Source organism: Dermacentor variabilis, chromosome 1 (genome assembly GCF_050947875.1).
Source record: "Dermacentor variabilis isolate Ectoservices chromosome 1, ASM5094787v1, whole genome shotgun sequence".
In the NCBI taxonomy this organism is placed as follows: Eukaryota; Metazoa; Arthropoda; class Arachnida; order Ixodida; family Ixodidae; genus Dermacentor; species Dermacentor variabilis.
In genome coordinates, this window is record NC_134568.1 from 288,238,133 (window position 1) to 288,264,148 (window position 26,016).

The following is a 26,016-nucleotide window of genomic DNA, read 5'->3' on the forward strand; positions in this document are numbered from 1 at the left end:
TACTATTGCAGGAAGCGGTGCTACTCCCAATGACTGCGTAACCAGTGGTTACGAGGTTGAAGTCGTTGGATGTTACCGATTACAATTGATACGATTTTGATGGATGAGTGAATTTTCGTATCCCTGACGAAAGCCCCGAATAACAAAGGGCCAGTAACACAGGCAGTCCTTATGCAGCAGCAGTCCAGGGACTTGGTCACACAAATTCCATTCCTTAAAGGGACCCCAGTAAAGTGAAAGAAATAAGTTTAGACTAATAAAGCATTGTTCGAGAACCCTGCAGGCAGTCATTTCAAAATAATGGTTTATAAGATGAGAAAATGAAGGTCGAAGTATCAGTATTTGAATTTCGCGCCTAAACCACGACACCTGTACGTCAGCGATTCCGAAGTATATTTTCGCATTTGGAAGGTTCACGAAACTTGCTGTTTAATATTTGCTTCCTTTTGAACACAATGTAGTCAATCTGTACCGCTATATAATTAAGTAGGCCTTAGACGATTCTATCAAAATCCATGAAGTCACAGCGATCAGGTGCGGGAACTTCAAGGAGGTGTCGCCACCAGTCTTTCGTTCTTGCGCTTTTTCTGGCTTACCAAGCCTCTTATGGTGGCAAGAGTGGTGTTTTTGGTGTTGTAGAACGGTAATTTACTGATGCAGAAGAAATAATTTTTCTTTTCAGTGTTCCTTTAATATACCAATAACTATTTTTTGCAGCAAATCACTGGATACATCGTCCCTCTACTGTTCCACGTTTTGCAGCATGAATGGATCACAGTGCGTTAGCGAACACCCAGTTGTATTTCCGACAGCTGATCGTACAGTAGCAGGGCACAAGCGGCAGTGGTTTCGTATTCGTGCGCTGTCACCGAGGCAACGTGCGGAGTGCCGTCGAAAGCACCATATCGTTCCTCGAGAGCAAACTGCTCTGCCAAAAAGGTCTATACAGTCTTTGTCTAATCAGACACTCAACAACTTACGAGGGGGTATCTGGGATCCTATCTCGCTCTGTGGATGGCGCACTGCCATGCTGCATCCTGAAAACCATTTGCACAAGATGACTGATCCAAGTTCTGCCACCAATAACACACAACTCTGACTCAAAGTGCAAATTCTATAGGCTTATGCTGGAGTCCTTGGCAAAAGCTGCTGAAAAATGAACATCACACTGTAACTTATGTACTCCCCTACATTAGCAATCATGTTGGCAGGTGCCATGTCTGTGTTTATGCAGTGCAGCATACCATAATATACACAATTGCTGCATGCATAACAGAGCACCACCAAGAAGTGCCAAGACCATAAGTTTATTAAAATGAAAACAGTGGTACAAGAAACCCTGCAGGAGGTTTCGCTCAAAAAAATATACCAGGGGAATAGAAAGAGCCCTGCCATACAGAAGGATAAGAAAGCGTAAGTGCCAAAGATTATAATTGCCCCGAATCAATTTGACACAGCATGGTCAATAGAAAAAAATAAAGCAAAACAATATACCTGCAAAAGCAAAACATTCATAGCGAAAAAACAAGAGGCACCCCAGCAGTGACTGTGCACTGAAGAACAAACTGAAATTGGTCCGAACGATAAAGCGCAACATTCTCAGTAACTGCATCAAAACTGGCAAATGACACAATACACTGTCATAAGCACAGAAATGCCTACTTCCTAGGCTGCTGGATAATAGTTGGCTTGGAGGAGGAGGCCCTATACTCATGCGATGGGTGTGGCTTGTTGTGGAAAGCCTGTACTGCCTCTGCAGGAAAGTCTGCATCCCCCTGAAAAGGCCAGACAAAGACGACAGTAACGGTGATGCAAAAACCACTAAGCCACAGGACCTCAGTGTTGTCCAAATTTCTAGCATTCAGTCAATGAACGGGGATTTATTTCACTGCTCTAGCTCCCTTAAGCATTGCGCATGCTGGGCATACTTAAAATGCCTCCCCTAGAACGCAGAAAGACCTGTAAAGGTGCATCAAAGTGGAAAATAGTTTTGCAATAGAATCCTAAGGTGCTTTGAAAGGGTTGACAACTTGTCCGCTACAAAAAATCTCAAACGGTACTGTTGCATTTAAAAAAGAAGTTCCGTTTACCAGATGTTGCCAGATGCTGCAAACACCTAGACGGAAGAAGAATGTGCCCTGAAAGTAGCTTCAAGTGAATTTTTGTTTAACTGTGAAGAAAGAAGAGTGGGCTCCCTTCCAAGTCAGGGACACTCTTGAGTGGATGTCAACTTTCCCTATCATTAAACTTTTCCCACCTTGCATATTTACTCAGAACTCATTTGCAAGTACCATCTTAATATGGGCACGAAAAAACCCGAGCTTCCACTGATAAAGTGTTTTCAGTCATGCTTTGTACAATTATTTAAATTGAGAACCAAGTAATGATAAAAGCAGCAAGGACACAAAAAATCAGACTTGAGATGTCTGTATTGCTCAATTCCTCAGTATATAAATACCTAGGTATTTTAGGTCAAATATTACTGGGGAAGTTTAAAGACCACGTGGGCCACTGACTTCTAATGGCAATGCCCTGCGACACTGACATTATTTAACTTGTGTTCCATGGCTCCTAGGCTCTCTGCATCCTGCGAGCACAACTAAGGGGAAATCTGGGTAGAAAATGCCTCTTTCTTTTTAAATAATTTTTCCAGATGTTGGTTCCAAGATCACGCTTCAACATTCTATTTTCATTAAAAAAAAGTATATATATATATATATATATATATATATATATATATATATATATATATATATATATATATATATAAAAAGATGTAAGCGTTTCTCCAACCAAAAGACTGCGAAAAATTATTTTCATTGAGGCATAGTAGCTGTAGGAGCTATTTTTCCATTCATACTGATAAAAATTACAACTACAAGTTTTGCCTAGATGGCAAGCTTTCCTCGTGTAAGTACAAGCAAGCTCTAGCACTGGCCGAGACGGCACCAGCTCATCTAGAATTTTAACCAGTGCTCGGGCTAAGGCCACGCTTGCACACACGAGAGGTTGGCAGATGGAAACTGTTGACCTGCTGTGTTCAAAGAGAAATCCAAAATGTATTAGAGTCTCTCCACAAGATTTTGTTGCTGCGCTGAAAAACAATTTGCTTAGTTGTTGAGGAGATATGGTCACTTCTATAGCTATTGTGTGGTTTAATGTGGGCCACAAAGACTGAGGAAGTTCTACAGTAAGTAAATGGGGTTTAGCAACGCAAAAGCAATCAACGCTATGCTGCGCCAAACACTAAATGTAATAAAATCAAATTTGAAAAGTGCAAGAGGCATGTTGATCTATAGGTTGTGTAAATGGCCGATGTCTAGAAATTTAACCAGGTGAGGTAATGGCTCTAGTGTGCCGTCTCCCAAAACTGAGGCAGGTTGTAAAGGTATGCACAATTTATATAAATTGTACAGCAGTTTTTATGTTTCAATATGCTTACATGTCAGTAAAATGTGCATTACTGGGTGGTTCTTGGCACTTCTCGCATGTTGGTGGGTCTTCTATTGCAAGTAAAAAAATGTGTGCGAGGTGTGTGCCCAATCTGTAGTCTGCATAAAACTACTTCAATATATTGTTCCTGGCGATAGCATGACTTCCACTTGCCAAGCACGGGTTTGGCAAGGTGTAGCTTGTCTGGAAGAGTCCCATTCGTGTTGCCATTTAATGTCAAGGCCTTCCAGATTGCTCGGATACTCTCTCTGTAGGGAAGTTCTGCGTTTGTTATGCCTTTGCACATTGCCGTGGATGTGTGTATATCTGCTGCTTCATTACCCAGTATCCCAACTTGGCTCAAGACCCAGCAGAAATTAATTGATCTGCAGTATTTGTTGAAAGTCACCTTGTTTAAAACATTCCCTACCAGGGGTTCACACTCAGATTTCAGATTTATTGCCTGTATTACACTTAACAAATTCGTGTTATAAGATTGTATTTTCTTGCTTGTTAGTGATAATTTTTTTAACTACAGTCCATACAGCATAACTTAAGCAGTGAATACAGAGGGATGCTGTGGTATTCGAATGCTAGGTAGTTTCCCAATTTTTCCTAACAGCCTCCACACCCACGTGTTTGTGTTTTAGAACCATCTGTGTAAAATTCCGTGTAATCTTTATATTTGTCCTGAAGACCACGGAATCTTGCATTATGTGTTCTTGTGGTGTCTCTTTTGAGTGTGTCAATGTTCAGTCGCATAACTTTGTACAGTTGCATGAGGGCAATCATTCTGCCTTTTTAGAAACCTGAAGGACATCGTGAGGAATGTCAGAAACCTGACAGTATTCCTCATATTGTAAGACAAGCGGTCTAATCATGTTCGATTTGGGTAGTATAAGTGCGAGGAAGTTCTACAGAAAGCTTGTAGGGGTTCTGAAGGTATTTGCTATGCAGAAGCATTTTGAAGCTTTACACTTTTCTTGAAAGGCTAGCCGACATTCTGGGCAAATTTCATGCCATTTGATCATCTACAACAGTAATAAGAATGTGTGCAATGTTCAACTTCATTTTTCTTTTCTTTTTTTAATCTGCAGCAGGTTCTACTGCTTGTGCACAAAAATTCTTGCACTTATATGAATTAATCTTGGCCAAGTTTTTGCATGCACACGCATAATGATTTGTAGAATGAAAGTGTTGAGGCTTTATTGTAATATGCAGCAAATTTGGTCATGTGCAATACAGGAAACCAATTGTGAATGTTCTTCATAACTAGAATTCAGAGTAACATATTTTAAAATAGTGAAAAAAAAAAGTGACCTTCTTTGCAATGGTTTGTCTACAGGGGGCAATAAAAGATACTTTAGAATACTATCGGCCTAACATGAAGCCAATATCTTGCAGTAGAGACCATACTTTCCCTACTTCTGGGGGCAATGAAAAACACCCAGATGAGATATTAAGAAACTAAAGGCATACTCCGAAATAGGCGATAAAATGTATATCCTGGATATTTCGTCCAGTTAGTTGCAATATTAACCAAATGGAACTCCGAGGCGCATCTCCCCTTAATATTACAGATTTGAGTATTTGCACACACATAGAGCACAATTACATAACCTGCCGTTTCTCTGCAGGCCTGTTCACCTGATTGCTCCTGGCTCTGTTATCCTGTGTATGCCATGAGGAATGATGAATGGCGAGTGTTTAAGCCTGAAAACTGCTCGTCATGATGGAGTGTTGGTGCATGGTACAACTCTGTCCCTTGAAGCAACAGGATATGACCGTAGCAAATAAGGTGTTTAATCTTCCCAGTCTGTATTTATATGGTAATTTTGTGGTAGCTTGTAGCCAAAGAAAAGCATGGGCTGCTTATATCAGTAACCCATACTCAGGGGGCACTGCAAGACCACTCGGCATCAGATAACACAGCTGCTTGACTCTCCCAAATTCAATTAATACGAGGGATATTCCGAAAGTAAGTTTTGCCATTCATTTTCAAAAAAAGAACTTTATTGAAAAAAAAAGAGGCATCATGAACTATACACCTTGCGATATTTTCCCACATAGTTGCCACAGACATTGAGACATCTGTCGTAACGTGCAATCAGTTTGAAGAAACCACTCTGGTAAAACTCAGTGCCCTATGATGCAAGGCCCGAGACACGACCTGTAGGTGTTCATGGATGACGGACACACTATTCTCGTGTGCCCATTCATACAGGATAACAGCACACACTTCCATTGGCGACCACGTTGCCAACACGTCTGTCTGCTGCTACTCTCTTTGGCACTTTGCGCATGCGTCAGTCCTCCTTTGCCGGCACTCCTTCCATTGTTGAACCAACAACGGATGTGGATTCTTATAGCGATTGTTTGACCTCATCTCTTTCAGAAAAGAATTAGGGAGCTTACTTTTGCAACGTCCCTTGTACAAATACAGTGCAATCTTGTAGATACGATTCTGCATAATACATTTTTTGGGATAATACTTTTTTTTTTTCCTGGCCAGCGTCCCATAGGAGCCATGTATGTACGGCTAATGCAAACTTGTTGTCACCTGAAAGTGGATAATACGACTGCCGAAAGTGGGTTTTTACTTGTATTTTTAAATCTTGTAGCTTTATATTTCAGTGTACTAGCTTAAATAACATTTTAACCCATAAACATGCTACACGCCGGCAGCTGTGTAGACTCTGCAGCAGCAGCGCATAGAAATCGCCACTGGGAGAGAGCCATTGGTACACTGCCGATTCGAATAGGGTGGTTGATGATGGTGAAATCGCACAACTATGCATACCAGAAAACAATGTGGACTGATTGCACACAATTTGCGAAGTGTTCATGGTGAACTTGTAGCAACCTCTGTCAATGGATGGAGGAGGTGCACCTATATGTGGGGATGCGAAGACAAAGAAGGTGGCCGTGATGTGCTTCGCAAAACATTCTTGCTGTGTTTCCCGAACTGACCAATCTGGTGACATGCGAATTGTGCAGTTTGCAAGAAATTGTCGCAGAGTAGATCGCTGTAGATGATAATGATAATAATCTGCGCTAAACTGCTGGCAATGCACTCTCAGCGATGTACAGGTGCGGCCACTGTTAGAGAACATGGAACGGCGCCGCGCTAAGTATTGAGGCGCAAGCGCAAAGTGGCGAAACCTAGATTGCGCGCACTTTGGAGTACGCAAACCCTGTAGCAATGGTGCATCAACAGGTAGTATTCTAAATTGGTTATCCAGGGTGTCACCAAGTTGACATTTCCAAATTCCCCGAGTTTTCCAGGGCTTCCCCGAGTGCCTTTGCAAAATTCCCCGAGTGATGCAGAACTATGTTTTGTGTCAAGACGGGCTGAAACCATATAGCCTGATGCTGTCACTCTCATAAGCATATGAAAGAAAAAAGAAAACTTCATCCAATTTGAATACTAAGGAGTAGTGTTTACGTTATTCAAAAAGAGAATAGAAGGGAGGGGTTAGTAAAATGCACATTAAATAAAATGTAGACGAAAAAAATTTGCAAATCGAGTCGGACATTCTCAAGAAATACAAATAAAAAGTAGATGCATACAGAAGCAAATATTTGCGAATATGAGTTATTTTTATCAACTGATAGCAAGCTCAGTGGTATGAAGCCCGAACTTTGTCACAATTGAGATGCTCTCTCAACAGCTCGTAAGTCAACCTGAACTCTCCTGACATACGCACACGACGACACCTCAGTGCTGTGTTCACTGCTTTAAAGAGTTTATTTTGGTTTGGATGAGGGACACCTGCATCTCGAGATCAGCCAACACTGTTTTTTGAGCTCAAAGTGGTGGCAGCACGCTTCCTTTCCTGTTATTCACCAATACGTAGGTCCTTTTTGTTCTTGCCCTTCTTCCACCACTCGTTTGCCCCACGGAACATTTGAAGCATCTTCTTGGTCAGTTGCACAGTCCACGTCCGATTTTAAGAACTCCCTAGGGGCCTCGAAAACATCCAAAAAATTGGCCAGTTGGAAAAAGCAAATGCATCATTTACTGCCCTTAAGGGCTCAATCCGCCACAGGCACATTCGAAAACGCTCTGCAGGCCTGTCGGTGCACGTATTAGGCATACTGGTGCTCGTACTGCGACAGGAAATACCAGGTGCACGCATGTATAATTAAGGAATGCATACTGTGTCCCGTGGCAATAGCCCCTTCCCATGCTTGTTATGCTTCACTGCAATGCGTTTGTGGCTCTGTGGCTTCTGTGGCTCTGAAGGGAAAGGTATGGGCGCATGGCTGCTGCACACGTGTTACCGTGCCAAGTAGTCCGGCAGCGTTCGACAGTGCCTTTGGTTGTTCAGAACAGATGCTGAATCGACGCAGCTTCGATGTGTGACAGACGCGGAAGTCTCCTCCTCAGACGCGGAAGGAAAAAGTAGCAAAATAAGTAAACCATAACATTCAGCGGTGTGTTCTGCCTCATTTAACTGTTGCTAATAATAGGGTATTTATGCTTTGCCTGCCCCAGCTTAAATTGACGTGGATTAAAATGAGGGACTCTTTTCAGAAGCACTCTCCGTTGTGTGCGCTTTGCCTCTGTAGCTTTCCTTTCATAGCCACAGAAGGTTGTCCACGAGCATAGTTAAACACTAGTAAAGTTAAAGAAAGGTTAAGAACAGAAAGCATGGCTACGTAGAGAACTATGCCCTGCCAATGTGTGCCGTGGAGATAGAGGACATACATACCCTGGCAACTACTCCCGAAATGACAAGGTGCTGCTTCGGAGGGCTGCAAATGAAGAAAATGTGCAAGTCATTCATTAAAAATATAAACCTTTCATAAGAAGATCAACTTACACACATGCAAAAAAAGAACCTTAGCTAAAGGGACCCTGAAATGATTTTGACAATTTTCTACAAATGTACTGAGTCGTTAGACTAGGTCCTGATCCTTAATTGACGCAACTAAGTGCTCCGCGTAAAGTGTGTAATTTATTATAAGGTTTTAAAAATCTACATCGCTGCCGAACCCAGCACATTGGTCGGCGGAATTTTCAGCCGCCCCTACCCATACGACGTAAATCACCCAATTGACATCATGTGGGTGAGCTATCCGATTAGCTTCCCAGGGAGCGTCATCTATAATTTCTCCACCTTTATGGTGAACAAATGATGTTCCTAATAGTTGGAACGTTAGTTAATTTGTTTCTATAAAAAGAAAGTAACAGAAAGAGAATGCACAAGAACAATTTCTCACTACACTTAAGCACTTCCGGCACACAGCAAGCGTCATCTGCTTGTGTTACGTGCTCCATTTTGATGAGAGCTCTGCGGTCAGAGTCGGTCTCAGTCTTTTCGCTAGCACTACGATTCGACTTTGTTGAGTTGTGGACTGCAAACGTAGAGACTGGAAATATGTCAAGCTGCGACATCGTGTCCCTCTGCAAGGCAGCAGACGAGAGGACTGGCTGCAGCTATATCGGTGCCAGGATTTTTGCATTTGCAGCAGTCACTTTACACCAGAAGATTACTAACACAATAGCATTTCTGGAGTCCGGCATTAGGGTAAACGCAAGAGCAATTGCGCAAGGTGACAGGGCCTGGCCGTGTCCCCGTGCGTGTCGTTTAACGGGATGAGCAGAAGTGCAAATCTGCATGGTCTGCACGGTGCAGCCACCTGGTGGCACAGAGCTCAACCACACACAGTAGCAAAATGTATTCTTTGCTGCTGGTGTAAATTTTTCACAGGAGTGTAATCATTAACACGTAGTTTTTGTAAATGTTTAAAATGTTTCATACTTGGTTAGAGCAATATTGGCTCTTTGTTTGGCTGGCTAAGCTCTGTGCCAACAAGTGGCTGGACCGTGGAGACCGATCAGGCTGCTCACGTACATCTATGCTAAAGTTCCTTCATCAGCTTGAGTTTATGCCTCGGCCGTTCGAAATGCCCAGCTAGCCTGTGGTTACCGGAAAACCAGACAAGTTCGGCGGTGCGACAGAATGCTTGCAATGCACGCTGTTTCGATAGCTCTCGCTTGGGGTTGACTGCCAAGCAGCTGGCGGAGAGTTTGGAGAGGCTTCGTGCGCTCGCTCCTAGAGAATCTGAAGTGAACGACACGACGTGCCATCGTGACGCAGAGCCAGGGAAGGCGGAGCTTAGCCCCGATCACTCGGAGAATGAGTTGAGGAGAAAATGCACGACTATGGAGGAGGGTAACTTGAAATGATCCGTAGCTCTCTTAATGCGAGATGTTTCACGAAAATTGTAGTGTGAATGATTAACTTTAGCTGTACCCTATGCGTCTAAAAAATTTGAACCATTTCAGGGGTTCTTCAAATGCAAAGTTAAAGAACACACTGCAAGAACGCACAGAGAGCAAGCAGGGAAGCAGTGCACTACTGCAGTAAGAACACGAGAGCTATGTATTTTACGGGCTCCTAAAGGGACAATAAAGAGGCATATTGAAGATAAACTGTCGTATTTACTTAATTGCACTTCTGTAAAAGCAAAATGGTTACTTTCAATGTGAGAGCAGGCTTGGACAGCCATAAAAATGCAAACAAAATGGGTGGCTACACCCCCCTGAACTTCCAGCATCAGCTTGCTGCGACATTATGGATCTTGACAGTACCTATATGGCTCTAGTTAGTTGTTTATCTTTTAAGGGGTGCATTGCATTCTCAAAGAACTAGACTCATTATAGCAAGTTTCGAGTTTTTCTGCGTCACGGCCCAAACGTGGAAAAGCACTTGGAACTCTGCGATATCACATGACATGACAGCACTGAAGTTTGTGTGAAATTAAAGTTTGGCTTTCGTTTTCTCTGCTGGTAATTGACCTTTTTCTGCCAATTCAAGGAAAACAGTTCTGAAGGAATAGTTCACCAGTCTAAACTGATCAAGTGGTGTCTTTCAGTATTCCTTTAAAAATAACAGTAAAAGTGTTTAAGAACACCCATGTGCAACCAATATTAAATAAAATAGGCTCTACCAAGTGCATTAAATTAAAAAAGCAAAGCTCTTTTGCCATGTCAACATTGTCTAGAAATATGTAATGTGTTGAGTGTGGGCTGTAAACATGAAAATGTGTATTGTAATTGAAACTTGTTCGGCCATAGCCTCCTAGACAGTTGTCCACATAGTATCATCAACAAATGAACAGGTGTCTAAGGAGTCTTAATGGCCCCATTCAAGGACTCTGCTGGTTCTGTGATGCTGGCAGTTTTCAGGGGCGCTATAACGTAAAACTATTCCAAACTTTTCTATTCTAATTCTGCAATCAGCCTGTATTTGTGAACAGCTCTGTATTTGTGAACAGAAAAGTTAGGGTAGTTACACAACGAAAGGTAACACTCGAAAAGCTCCTACAGGCTGCGAAATTAACGAAAGTGCAATGCAATAACATTTAATCCAAGCAGTCAATTGCATTAGTTCGAAGGTTGGCTGTATTAACAAAATTTGTGGTCAGTCAGCACTGTCACATTTGATGGCACAGACTTAAGACAGCATTGCACCACAGTCAGCAATCTTATTTTTGTGGAACTGCAAAAGATCATCTTTGCAGCCAGTAATTGTGTAACGATACACAAGCAACTGCATGGCTCACACTACTTAGCTAAGCAAGCGCACAAGAAAACAAAATTAGCAGTTACTTAATAACAAGTAGACAATGATACTCGACTTGCCTTGCTGAGACTTGTTCAACAGCATCATCCCCTTCATCCTTTTTAAGCTCAGGGGCTTTCTCATGAGTAGCACCTCCTGGTTTGTGCTGCGTAATCCGCATGCCACCAGCCTTGACTGCAAGCGCAAGAAAAACAGTAGTGAAAGTGTTAAATTATTTTACAAACCAGTGCCAAGTGAACGGCGAATGTTTTTCTTACACATCACATTACAATGCAATGCTGCTTTGCCTTGATATCTATAAATCAACATGCAGGAGAGCTATTGCAAGTAGTACACCACAGCTATTCCTGATCCCATTCAAGGAAGGACGACACAGACGTGATATTCCACAAAGACGCAGATATTGACAGCACTTTTTTATGGCGACAAATACAACGCTTCACACATTCCAGCTTTCACAGCACCAGCGCCAAGAGCATATGGGTCATTACAGGTCAAACTGTTCAGCCTGACGATTCATCTACATTCTACACTTAGACAAATGCATTCATAAATATTTTGTTCTATTTTTTTGTTCTTCAGGGGGCATGAGGACTTGGTAATATCATACAGGGTTTGTCCGTAATGTAATGAAACTGCCTGCCACAAGGTGCTGCAGTTGCCAGTAGTGCGGTCCCCGGAGGTGGGATTTGTGGTGGGGGTTCTAAGCTAATGCTGAATTCCAATGGCAGATCACGAGCGCTCGGCCGGATCACAAACGGAGCGCATCACACTGACTGCAATCGCTCTCGTCAAATTTGCAAATGAAATGCATGCGCTCCCGCGGGGACGCTTAGTACATGGAAATCAAGTGAAAGGGCGCTAGACTAGAGGTGGATCGGGTAGGCCTCATCACCATCACCACCACCATCAATTGATCATCGCGAAATTACGGTGGCTAGCATTCTGTGCGTTTGTTTTTCTTCCGTGTCAGAAGAATAATCATTCGGATAGTGGCCGAGTCAGAGCTGTCACTATCCAGGAGCAGGAACAAAATTACATGGTGCGACGTAGCGTCCATGTTTTCCATGTCGTCCATAGCTGCCCGCAACCGGAAACAGGCGACCTTGACAGGAAGCAGAGGCGGGTGATGGCAATACGTCATGCAGACTTCTGATCAAATCTGCAGATTTCAGCGGAGCAAATATTTTTACTCCGCAGCGCGATCCCGAATTGGTGGCTGGTCCCAATCTGTCATTGGAACACACAACTCACTCTCTCATTCTGCCATTGGAATAGGATTGCGCCATAGAGAGCAGAAAAACTTGATCTGGATCTACCATTGGAATTTAACATAATTAAAGCACCAGGCGGCAGTCACATCAGAGCTCTGACGCAGTGAGGATCTGAAGTGGCATGAAAGCTATTGTCGAGTTTTTGTCACGGTAGAAAGCATCAAAAATGGAGCGTTCACTGGAGAAGCAGTACACAAATTTTGCTTTCACCTTGCTTTCAAAGGAGGCTTACAAAGACGACGCCCTGTCAAGGGCCCAGGTTTACAGGTGGTTCAGCGAGTTCAAGAACGGACAGGAGACTAAGACATGGAGCGATCTGGACAAAAATGTGGCCAAAGTAAAAGATCTCCTGGATGCCAACTGTTGTTCGAGTATCAGATCAATTGCTGAAGATTTCAACATCTGCAAAACAACGGTTCACAAGAATATTTCTGAAAACTTGAGCCAGGTTTGATCGAAATTGGTGCAAAAAGTTTTGAGTGATGAATAAAAACGACGAGTTGACGTTTCCCGTGAGATTGCTCGGTTAAAAAGTGAACGGGACTTTTTTGACGGGGTAATAACAGGTGATGAATCATGGGTGTTCCAGTATAACCCCAAAACCAAGTGCCAAAGTCCGAAATGGCACACCATGAACCCCTGCGCCCCCCAAGGAAGTGAGAATGTCGAAGTCCAAGGTAAAGGCAATGTTTATTCTTTTTTGAGAAGCGTGGGGTGGTTCACAAAGAATTTGTACCTCTGGGATGGACCATCAATGCCTTGTTCTACAAAGTTCACTGGAAGCTCCACCAAACATCTCTCCAGCTCACACCGCCTTCGTTGTGACTGCCTACTTGGCCCGCATAGGGGTTGCAACCTTGCCGCAGCCACCATACAACCTCGATGTGAGCCCGGCAGACTTTTTCCTGTTCCCAAAGCTTAAGAGAAGCCTGAAAGGTCACCGTTTCGACAATGTTCCTGCCATCCAACAAGCTGTCACAGTCTCTCTCTCTCTCTGAAAAAGGCTACGGCAGCTGCCTTCCAGGGAGCCTTTGCAGTGTGGGAATCGTGTTGGTATGGGTGTATCGATGTCCAAGGAGACTATTTTGGAAAAGTTTAATATGTACCGATCGGACAATAAATTCTTTTTACCAGACCCAGTAGCACTACCCTACAGACAAACCCTGTATTTATGGGCAAAGCATGTCTTAGATTGAAAATCTGCAAGAAATGAGTGCCCAGGTGTGCAAGAACCTTTTTCAGGGTCATATAAAAGGCTAACGCTATGATATAGCCTTTAATAATGTTTCTTTCAGTTTTCCTAAGTTTAGAGTCAGGATGAAATGTTTAGTACGAGGCAATTTAAAGTTAAATCTATGAAAAGAAGTAAACCTGAATTCCAGAAAATTTAATTCTTACTCTACATTTAGCTATTAATTGTGTATGGAATATAAGATGGCGCATTTCATAGCTGGATTTCAAGTAACTTTATCGACAAAACATCATCAGAGTAGATTTTCTTTTTTATATATATAATAAGCAGGAAAGACATTGTGAACTTGGCTGACCACTGCATTTGGAGTGATTGAACCACAGCACATTTCACTTAATAGCACACTGCAGTCTGCCCATAAATCTTAAGATCTTTTGGCTGATCCAATTCCCACTTTCAATTGAGCACTGATCACCTAATTATATTTGTTTTCTAAGCTCACACTACCATGTTGCGACAAGCAATTTGTGCTGACTGTTGGCATCTTATTTCGTGTTGCTTAGAGAGTCAACTATTGGCACACTTTTACCTGCAGTAGCTTTGTGAGCATGTGGTTTTGCACTGGATTGTCACTTTTATTGGTTTATTTTATAATTGTCCAAGATACTCCACAATCTTTTTCACTTATTAATGAACAAGTGACTGCCCATCCAACAGCCACCTACTATTACATTAATGACAACCGCAATAACTTGCCAGTAAAATTCTTTGCAATTATTTGATATGATATGTGGTATTTTATGGCACAAGGGCCAGGTATGACCAAAGAGCACCATGACAAATGGTAACGTCGATGAATTGCGGATGGCGTGGACAGTGAATTCCTTATGGTAGATGTGGCATGGCTGTAAAAGGGCCTAAAACCTGGCGCTGTAAATGGCGTAAAATATATAGTTACTAAGATAATGAGACTGACTAGTTAGTGATGTGGGCTATGACAATTGGGTTTCGTTAAAATATGATGCAGTAAAACATAACAGTGACACTAGAGCTTCAAAAGAGCCCTTGAATAGAAGGGCTGTTAATCGTGTGCTAAAAATGACCTGGCCACATGATTTTCGGAGTGTTTCAGCTAAATAAAACTAATTTCAGGTTCAAAGGCAGTTCATTGCCAAGAAAAAACGCCAGGTGAAGAGGTATACTTTCGCAATATGCAGAAGGGAAACACTCTTTCCTCTCTGCTTCTATTGCAAGGCAATGAATAATGGAGGACTGTGAGATTACTGCCGCACTTACAAGTCGGGGGATTCCCCCCAGTCTTAAGGTACAAGTGAGTACCATACGTGTGTCCTATTCTTAATCGGCAAAGAAGCACTTCCTTGTACTGTGCTGTTTTCTCACTTATCCAGTTCCCTAGGTTTGGTTTTATCATGTGTAGCTTATTCAATGCTTGTGTGTCCCACTCTCCTTGCCAATGATTCCTGTTTACGGCATAGATAAGACTTTAGGTCTATGACAAGAATGGGGATATTTCCATCTGTGTCACTAAAACTCAATGAAGTGGCGTTTTTGTCAGCAGCTACGTTGCCTTTTATACTGTTGTGGCCAGGTACCCAGCATAAGAATCACTTGGTTGCACATATATGCAGAGCACAACAAACTGTATAATTCATTCAAAACAGAGTTCTTGTGTTTTCCTAGACTTATTAGGGCTCTCACTACACTTAATAAGTCCGTGAAGACAATAGCCTTAGCGACATTTGTGAGCCTTGTGTGTTCGATAGCCGAGAATATAGCATATGCTTCTGCTGTAAAGATACGGGTTTGTGGATTTAGTGCCCCAGATGTTGAAAATTAGGGTCCGAGAGCTGCGTAAGCAACACCAGCAGGAGACTTCAAAGCATCTGTGTAAAATTCAGCACAGGAATACTTCTCCTTAAACTCGAGAAAATGCAAGTGCATATGTGCCTCAGGTGCTCATTTTGATATTTCTAAGAATGATGACACACTGGATAGTCGGCCACTACTAGGGCGGTGGAAGCCGAGTAGGAGCCATTAGAACATCCTCTGAAAGAGGGACGCCTGTTTCTTCTGACAGTGTTTCCAATCTGAGGGATAGAGGTAGCCTGGTGGCTGGGCGGTTATGGAACAGCCTGGACATGGTCAAGTTGCGAATAATTGAATGGAACCGATGATCTACATCTGATTGTACCTTCAAGGCATAGGAGAAGCTAAAATGTGCTTTGGAAGTGTAGAGACCACTCGTTACATTCAACCTACAGGCTTTGTGCAAAACTTGTCCGGAAGGCAGGCTGTAGCAAGGCGGATACGCAAGTGGTGGATAGGATCTAACATTTTCAAAGCACTAGGTGCAGCAGAATTATATACTAGTCAAGGCGTGACCGTATAAGGCTTTTGTATAGGCTAACGAGGCATCTCCTGTCGCTTCCCCATGATGTGCATGACAGGAGCATCAACAGGTTTAGTCTGGAGGCATACTTTAAGATACTTCAGATGGGAAATAAAGGTTAGTTTATAGTCTAATACCCAAGAATTTATGTTCGGAGCTCACAGATAGTCGCTCTCCATGAAGGTCTATAAGGGGGTCTGGTAGCACGCCTCTTTTGTTGGAGAAAAGGACGCACATACTTTTTGGGGGTTTAGTTCGAAACCGTTCTCATCCGACCACAAAGAACTTATTTAAACAAAGCTGTACTTGTCACTTGCAGACACTTAGATTACATGATTTGTAATGTATTTGGATGTCATCCACATATACGGAATAAAACATAGTAGTATGTGGTATGGCAGTCTGGATCGAGTTCACTTTGACAATAAAGAGTGCAGCTCAGAACACCACCTTGTAGAACACCAGCCTTCTGCATAAAAGGACAAGACAGAACGTTACCAACTCTAACACGGAAAATGCGATAGGAGAGGCAACTCAGAATCCCGTTAAGAAAGTTTCTTCGAACTCCCATTTCAGCCAGGTCACTGAGAATTCCAATACTCCATGTTGTGTCGTATGCCTTCTCCATGTCTAAAAATACTGACAAGAACTGCACAAAGGTATCACTAATATTTGTCTCAATACGGACAAGGTGATTGAGTGTGGATCTACCTTACCTGAAACAGCACTGTAAGGGACCGAGTATTTTGTTGCTTTCAAGAAAATGTATGAGGCGCCGGTTAATCATTTTCTCAAAGAGTTTGCATATGCAACTTGTCAGAGCTATAGGCCTATAACTACTGGCGGAGGAAGGGTCCTTGCCCTCCTTGAGAATAGAAATTACAATTGCTTCTTATCAGGCAGACGGAATGTAGCCGGTAGAGAACATGGGAGTTAAAGAGACAGTAGGGTTCTGTGGGTTTCAGGGTACAAATGTGATCATTTCATATAGTATTCTGTCACTTCCTGGAGCAGACTTGTTACAACAATTCAGTGAAGCCTGGAACTCCGCCATGCCATACCTGCCAACCTGGCGAGATAAAAAATCGGGAGGGGGGAACATTTATTGTTTCAATTTCCGGTGGAACTGGGGGGGAGGGGGGGGGAGGGTCATTCAGACTTTCAGCCAGTGTTTGGCGAGTCATTTTTCAGGGACCTTGCAGTAGCAGACTTTGCTCACTTCAAAAATTTGTCAGAGTAGCTTTGCTCAAAACATGGTCCAGACTGACAGCCCTTCACTATCAGCAGGTGTTGGAGGATTGTGTTGCACATCGATGAGCGGAATACAGTCCTAGTTTTTCGCGGCGCGCTAAAGATACCCACTGCATCGCTCTGCGTTATCAAGACTAAATCCTGCATCACCTTAGCAACTCAGTGAAACATGTTTTCCATCAGTGTTCTTCGTTTTTCCAACCATAGACCACTGCACATCCCAACTTTCTTCATTCACAATGTCCTCTGGAAGACTACGCCTGTAGAGTGGCAAACTCAGCTTTGAGAGCATCTAAAGTGTCTTCAGGAGATTCATTGAAATCTCGGAGCAGCAGCTGAGGCAATTGAATAAACAAACAAAAACTCGAAAGCGGTGTTTGTGAAATTAATTTCAAGTTGGCCACCTCCGCAGTCTTTAGAGTTGCGTTTTAGAGTTGCGTCCACATCCATAACGCTTCGCCTTGTCGCATTTCGGAAACATTTTTCTTAGAAGAGGCCAAACGTGGTCGCTGACACTAAGGGGTAGGTTGTGTTCGGCGAGGAATCCCGTAAACAGGCACTCCACACGTATGACACTGTCGTCGCAGTTGTTCCGGAGAAAGTTCACTATGTTGTCCTGCTGCTCAGCGGTGCAAACATAGCTTTGATGCTTCACCGTAGAAACGTGCAGTTTGAAGTCGCCTTTGCCACTGCGAGACATGCTGACATCGCATCCACACATTGCACAAAATGCAAAATGTTCACCTTTTCTTGATGTCAAAAAGCACGGAAATTCCGAAGCGTAAGATCACAAAAACTTCAGCAAATACATTTTCTGGGGCTTTGATAGCACTATGGTATCAAGCACACGAGGTTTCTAACTTTACATGGTGCACCGCACACAAGGCCTAGGCAACACTAATCATACAAACAGCAGCAACAATGCACCATGGAGGAAGGCATGCATGAAATGTAAGAGCTACATTAGCTCTGCCTTTGGTCGGCTTACTAGGCACCGTAGTCGGCTGCTTAGTCGATGATACCGATGGCGCTAGTGCAACCGTTGTTGGTGATGCTGACGATTAAGATATGGCTGCAGATTCCGCGGTGCCGGTGTCACAAAAACCATTATTGTGCGAACAGAGACAACTTTTCGGGAGCTATAAGACAGTGATCGTACAATCGGAAAGTTCAGTAAAAAATCGGGAGTCTCCTGGGCGAATCGGGAGGGTTGGCAGGTATGCCATGCTAAATGGGCGATTATATGCTTCATTGCCTGTGCCTTTGCGACCCAGGGGCTGTCTGTCTACTTGACACTGATATCTGAGAAATGTACGAGTGTAATGGGAAACACTGGCAATCTGCTTGAAATGTACTCCTAGACAATCAGCCTGGTCCTCAAGAGTGTCTCCTTGTGTGTTTACTAGTGGCAGAGGATGACGTTCTAGGCCTTTTACTCTGTTTACCCTGTTCTAGGCTTTTCTTTCGTCTGTATAAGAATTAATGTCGGCGATGCATTTTTTCAAGGTTTCTCTTTTGGCACGGCGGTGGGTTCTTCTACCTTCAGACTTTATTTTCTTAAAGGAAATGAGGTTTTCTGTGGTTGGAGAGTTGCAGAGGTGATTCCAAGCCTTTTGTCTCTTTCATGCTTCCCTACATTCATCGTTCCACCAGGGAACACATGGTTTAGAAGGAGATCCATTTGTCTATAGGATACATACAGACGCTGCATTGACAATAACTACTGTTAAATATGCAACTATATTGTCAATTGTAGCCATACGAATGTCATCCCAAGTCAAACACGTCAGCTCTATCACTGCCAGTCTGCTGAGTTGACTTTCTACTGGGGAACAAATGGGGTTCATTTGTCCCGTTTGGTTAACTTTAAAATAATCGGAAAATGATCACATTCGTATAGATTTTTTAACAACCTTCCATTCTAAGTATGGCACGACTGTACTTGATGCAATGCTTAAGTCTATGCAAGAAGATGTCTTGCTTGCGACACTGTAAAAAGTCTGTTTTTCTTATTTCACAAACGTGCATCTGTACAAGACAAACTTTCTATCAGGCGTCCTCTGGCATCACATCGAGAGTCACCCCACAAGGTATTGTGTGCATTTAGGTCTCCAACAACAATGTAGGGCTCTGGAAGTTGTGCAATAAAGCTTTCAAATTCTGTTTTGGAAAGTTGATAGCTGGGCAAGTTGTATATAGTAGTAACAGTCGGAAGCTTACCAAAAAGCACTACTCTGACTGCAACTGCCTCTAGGGGAGTTTGCAGCTGTAAATGCTGACAGGCGACACCCTTATAAACTATTATAGCAACACCGCCTGAGGCGAGAGCGTCATTGCGGTAAATGGCATACCATCTGAAAAAGTTAGTGTGTGAAGGATTGAGGTGCGTCTCTTGCTCACACAGCAACTTTGGATTAAACTTGTGTAGGAGTTCCTTATAATGTCATCAAGATTGTGCATTAGACCTCTTACATTCCGATGCATTATTTGTGTGGCCATATTGGAAGTGTTTTGGGGTGTGTGTCAAGAGAAATCAAATAGGTTAGCTCACGAGACCTTCCCAGGTCCCATGATACGGGATAAGTCTTCTTTTTTTTGACGCCATAATTCTGTGGAAACCCACAAGGTGGAGAGAAGTAATAAAGGGAAAATGAGGCATCCACCCAAATGTAACTAAGTCCAACAAAGGAAACCCATACGGGTTCGTTGAAAGAAAAGCTTCGCAGTTTAAGAAAAATTCATCCTGGTCCGGGAAAGGCCCGGACCGGACTTGGTCCGGGCCTTCCCGGGGCAACCGCTCTACCATCTGAGCCAACCAGGCGGCTAGCAGATCACAGGCGAAGTCGAATTTATCAACTCGGAAGCAAAGGCATGAGTTTGATGCAATAGTTCTAGCCTCTCTTGGTGGCGGATGTCGTGCTTGGTGTCATTGTTTGTTGGCTTCTAGTATGAATAAAAATCAGGTCCCTCGGTTAACCTCCGTTCTTTTCGTTCATTACATAACGAGGGTTTCAAATCCGGCAACATTGATGCCTTCACCCAAAAAGGTCACCTACTCGTGACGCCTATGGCAGAAAGGATGTTCATCTGCCGCGAGGGTTTGCGAGTGGTGGCGCTGGCTAACACTCCCAACTCCCAAGGTTAGTCCTAGAGTAAAAAACATAAATAACCAAGAATGTGGATGGGGAAACGGTGCCGTAGTAGCTCAAATGGCGAGCATCGCACGTGAAATGTGAAGATGTGGGATCGTTCACCAGCTGCGGCAAGTTGCTTTTTCATCCACTTTCATTGCCGTTACTTCACCACTAATTCTATTAGTAAATAAAAGTAATTTCCTCTATGTTGTCCTTGGCGTCTTTGTTGGCTTCATATATGATTAATAAAAATAAGAGTCCCTCAGTTAACTCCCTTTCCTCTTGTTCATTACATAACGAGGGTCTCGAATCCGGTAACATTGGTGCCTTCAGGCAGCATGTGTGGGTTTACTGACCAGTTGCCTTCACCCAAAATGATCATGTACTCGTGACAGCTGCAGCAGAAAGGTTGTCCCACATCTGCCGCCAAGGCCTGCGAGTGGTGACGTTGGCTAACACTACGAAGGTGAGTTGTAGTAGCAAAACAAATACACAAGAAAGTGGATGGGGAAACAGCGCCACGGTGGCTGAATTAGAGCAATCGCACGTGTAATGCGAAGACATGAGATCGTTCCCCACATGCGGCAAGATTTTCATCCACTTTCATTGCCATTTATCATTTGTTTGATTTAATTAGTAAGTACAAGTAATTTTCCCTATGCTGCTCTTGGTGTCTGTTGGCTTTTTATGATATAGATACTTATATAAACAAACGAAGATTGCAGAGCTCAACGATTTGCATGGAATGGCCTATAAATTGGCATCGAAAGTTCACAGGAAAAATATACGGTACTGATCTAGCAACGAGTAAAGAATGAGAAACTAGAAATGTGTGATCTGCTGCAGCAACTTCACAAGATCTGCAAGTTGCAAATATGCTGTTGAATAGTATGCAGGGATTCTCGCTGCTTTGAAGCCTTGGTTTCCGACACTACGAGCCAGGCATGTAACACGAACGTGTTACGCACCTGCCTTCAGCAAAAATCCATCTTGCATGTGTCGGTCACAAAAACTGTTTAGAGTGCGTGTCAGCACATAACGAAAGCACATAACTTTGGGTGCATAAGGTTAATGGTAACTCCTACTATCATGTATTGATGCAGGCAAGTTAAAGTCGTAAGATGAGGAATTATGACTATGTGCCAGTGCTGCCATGGCAAATTACGGATTTTTTTATGCCACGAATCAATTACGTGTAAATCAACAATTGAAATAGATGTGTCGGCGAACACTGCTGGGGAAGAAAAAAATAAAGCGGCGTAGTATGTCTGCAACATTACGCTCAAAATTTCTGTGTCGACTGTCACTTAGTAGTTTTAGCCGCAATGCAACGTATTCAAGGTACGGTCGTCCTGTTGCTAATGCGTTGACAGCTGAAAATCACCCAACTTTCAAGGTCATCGAAGCGCGATGTGCCGTTATTCTAGGCAACGCGTCGCGCCGAAACTGGTTCTTCACCACGTGGGCAGGCAAGGGCTACCGAAGGCATATTCAGACAGAACAGGTTACACTGAAAGCATGCGGAACCGGACGCAAGTTTGAGTGGGCCACGACTCAAAATACATTGGTGACAGCATGTGTCATGCGCGAGATTTTGGATGACACGAAGGATGTTTCCCTCAACTACGGCATCGCCAGGCGTTCCCACTGGCCGTTTACGTCAGGCTTGTAGACAACACCACCGCCGCACATGCGCACACACAACTGCACTGCTATACAAAAAAAGATGTGCGGAGAGAGATCTTAACAGGTGTTGCGCGACAAACGAAACGATGGCGAACGTAGTAAACACCATCAGTATTTGCGCAGTAGGGAAGTGCACAGATTATGAGCGAGCACACTGCGCTGCAACGTGTCGACCACAGTGACCATATGTATGCGAACAAGAAACCTGCTAGATGCTTTGTTACCTGCAGGAGGATGGCCGCCTTTCAGCTCACTAGCTTCTTCGACAGCAGACATTTTCTTCACTTTTCTGATGTACGACAAGGTATCTGCTAGAGTAGCTTCGTACTAGCTCTCAAGTAATAACAAAGTAATACGAGAGCGCACAAAACGCACCGCGTTCGAGCTACGCTTCTCTTTATCTGCTTCGCAAATGCATTGTGGGTACAGACGAGAGCTGTAAACAAGTTGCTTATTTGTTTAATTTTTAATGCTTCGTAAAGTTGACTTCTTGTGTATTGCCACAAAAAATACAAGCATCAACATTTTGTTGTGAGGCTACAAAAATTAAACATTTAGACAAAAGAAGAATCAGCGTCACAAGTAACAAAAAATAACAAAGATATAACAATTTGAATGCAGCGCCGTCTGAAGAGGGGAAAGATGTATACGTTTCTTGCAGGAGGCAGGGATCTGGGATGTGCAGGGCCCGAAAAGCCCGAAATGCGCTATGTGCTTATGTATGTGCGCAAGTATGTACTACAGTCTAATGCGCTCATTCGTGGCCTGAAGCGTGGGGCACCGTAAACGAAGTTCTGTATTACATTTTGACCTCATTAGCTTGTGATTGCGTAGAAGATTAATATGTTGGCTAGGAGCAGGACTCTTCTCAACAAGGCGTTGAAGCCTCGTCTGCATGTCCGCTGGTCATCATATGAAGGCGACGGAAAGACGACGGTTTCTGTGCTCAACAAAGAGAGGATTGACATGTTACTTGTGGACTCGTATTCAACCGCTGGGTTCCGGCTGAACAACGGTTTGTTTGTTGTTGGCCCGATCGCTCTTTTCCCGAGAAGTGTCCTGCAGTGGCGAGTGAAGTCTTCGTACGACATCATTGAAGAATCATTCTCGTTGTTCACCTTGCTTGAACCGAAGCTTGACGTTTTGGTTATAGGCCTTGGTGACAGCGGTGAAACGTTAGACATGAAGGTGGTACAACACCTTAAAAAAAGGAAAATCGCCGTCGAAATGCATCCTACGCCCATCGCATGCTCAACATTCAACTTTCTTAACGTGGAAGACAGAAATGTGGCTGCCGCGATGATACCTCCTTGTCATATCACAAGTGGAGCCGAATTTTATTTGGACGTGGGAAGAGACCGAAGAGCTGTTTTGGCTGCTGACTAGAAAACATAGTTCCACAGTGTCTGCCCCTGTAAGTGATTATTAGTTCAATTTTAAAGGCCTAATTCGTACCCTGCGATTCTCAATAGAGAAATAAAAGTAAAATTTAAAAAGTACGCTGTCGTTTTCTCTTCCTAAGGTTGGTTTGCATGATTGAAATTTCCATGCTGCGTGGTATATAGTAAGCAAGGCAGTGCGCTTCGTTCGTTTTTGGCTCTGTGATGTTTACCTTGTATACTCGTTAGCAACTCTGTGGGGCACACTACAGATGGCCACATTTATTTCTGGTCTTACATTTGTTGTTGCTAAATACTAATTGATTTTGATTGGGATAAAAATACCAGATTCTCATGAAAGGTACATATTCCACAATTTGACATCATGCATGCAGTACAAGTCTTCAGTTGAAACTACAGCCTTGATGCATTCGCTCATTATGTTCAAGCCTCGCAGATGTGTGAACCAGCCAGAAGTGAGGCATCCTGGAACTGAAAGCAATGGAAAAGGGTAACAAATTGTCACATTCTATCATGAATGAACATAAACTGGTGGTCCAGTGGATATAGTGTTCTGTTGCCAAGTGCAGTGTGAAAAAGGTATGATTTGTGGCAGCAGTAACTCCATTTCGCTTACGCAGAATGCACAAAACACTTTTGGCCTTAGGTTCACATCATGTAGTCTCATTAAGAATCCCATGTAGTCCATTTTATTACTTGTCATTAAGATTAAAATTAATTTTAACCTGTTTGGTTGGAGCCTTTAACTTAATCAGATCTAGTGAGCAAAAACATTCGAGTTATAATTTGTGTACATAACAAACCTTGTACATAAGCTTTTTAAACTTGTACATAAACAAAAAAGAAAGCAACCTTACTATTTGCACAGACTTTTGTGTCACGTTGGTGACACCGACCTTGCTTTAGCATACATGCATCAAGCGTATTAAGCTTACTATGGCAAGATCATGTTAGACTAGACACTTGACCACTTGTCCCACTGACTTAAAATGCAGCACACGATTGGCTTTTATTCCAACTCCTGAGCGACATGCATGCAGATGCTCTGTTAGTCGAAACACTCGGTATGTGGTTCCCTTCCTTGCTGTTAAAGTAAAGCGGGGACATCAGGGTCGACGCTTGCCTGATTTTGCTCATGTCGCCTCACTGTATTAATTATTATCAAATATATTAATTCTACTTAATGCATTAATTAATTAATCTGAAGTTTAATCAGTTGCCCAGCACTAGTTACCATATATTTCACAGTCATGATGGTGGAGCGATGTTTTTGGTTATTTACAGGTGACCCATGACAAAGGGGTTGATGACTGGAAAATATGGAAACGACATCTGTCCATTGCAAACTTGCAGGTTCACATGGCTGTAAAGGCTACTATTGAGGGTTGTGAGTGAGCACTGTACAGTGAGTGAGCACTATACAGTGAATTCTCGTTAAGACGAACTCAGTTAAGCCAAATTCTCGCATATAACAAACGACATGGGAACATTTGTTTGGTTTTCCATAGGCTCGATGGCAAAAAAATCCGCTTAAGATGAACCGCCGCTGCTACTGATCCTGCAGGCTAGGATACCTCGATGTGCTGTGCCTGGAGGTGCAGCACATTGAGACAATGATAGTGACATTTCACTTCATGAACACGGGTGACGTGCAAGCGTATGGGTGCTATAGCGCACATGGAACTATTGCCCCTCGGTGTGCCTCGACTGTCCGCATTGCAGATCGTGTTCAAGACAGGGCTCGCGCAGCCATGCCATACACAGCAGCTGCTGGAGTAGAACGCCTCTTTCATTCGCTTACTAACTAAATTGTCAAGCATGCTGTCAGCACGCACAGGCAAACATGAACACATCACACTTGATGACCGCGGATGCTTGCTGTCAAAACGCTGGCATGAGGAATCGTGGCAGCAACAGCAAGCGAAGTGACCTTCGCGCTGTCTATTGCTTCAGCCAAAACTGAGCAACGAGAACACAGCACACACAAAGCTATGAGGCATCGGCCCACCTAGACTGTGCCCCAAAAGCAGATTGCTTTCAAGATGAAGCCCATGCGACCAAAGTACAACACCCCCCTTCCTCCCCTCCCCGGTGCCATGCACATGACGGAAGAGTGTGCGCCTCCCCATCCACTTTTTCTGCCTTTGCGCATGAGAGATTGAACGGCCATCATCTGCTCACCGTCGCATGCTTTCACTCGCATACACAGCATACAGCACGCAAGGATGATGTTATCACGAGACGAACCTGGTGCGTTCATATCGCAGACAAAACCTGCAGCAACTACCAGAGGAGGTCACCCCAGTGCGCCTCCGCCTACCTTCCTCCTCCGCGATGCTTCACCTCGTTTCTCCTTCCCCACTTCGCTTAACGTCACTTAGACTTTCCTCTAGGTTGCGTTGCTTTGCCGCACGTTCAGCATGCTGCTTCATACTTACGCTAGCTTGGAACCTGCACCGATGACCTGTGAGGCAGCAGATGCCTGCTTGAACTCCCTAGTGAACTTTTTCCAGTGGTATAAAGGCACAGAAGGAGTTTTTAAGGTCATTAATGGTGAGATGGCATCGTTTGTGGTTGCTCGCCGATTTGGACAGAAACGCCAAACATCCATCACGGTCTGGATGAAACAAAGCCAAGAGTAC

At 43.4% G+C, this 26,016-nt stretch overlaps 2 protein-coding genes across 2 annotated transcripts; one reads left to right on the forward strand and one right to left on the reverse strand.

Moving 5' to 3' along the window:
• Nucleotides 1–1,291: 1,291 nt before the first annotated feature.
• LOC142566822 (death-associated protein 1) lies at nucleotides 1,292–22,391 on the reverse strand. Its single transcript, XM_075677712.1, has 4 exons — nucleotides 22,199–22,391; nucleotides 11,087–11,201; nucleotides 8,148–8,190; nucleotides 1,292–1,775 (listed from the first exon to the last, which is right to left on the reverse strand). The coding sequence occupies exons 1-4, from the start codon at nucleotides 22,248–22,250 to the stop codon at nucleotides 1,659–1,661; spliced, it is 327 nt and encodes a 108-aa protein (XP_075533827.1). The 5' UTR covers nucleotides 22,251–22,391; the 3' UTR covers nucleotides 1,292–1,658.
• A 235-nt stretch (nucleotides 22,392–22,626) lies between these two features.
• Nucleotides 22,627–23,473, forward strand: LOC142566827 (NADH dehydrogenase [ubiquinone] 1 alpha subcomplex assembly factor 3). The gene has a single exon (XM_075677722.1). It carries the CDS (start codon nucleotides 22,818–22,820, stop codon nucleotides 23,358–23,360), a length of 543 nt encoding a protein of 180 aa, XP_075533837.1. The 5' UTR covers nucleotides 22,627–22,817; the 3' UTR covers nucleotides 23,361–23,473.
• The last annotated feature ends 2,543 nt before the right edge of the window (nucleotides 23,474–26,016 follow it).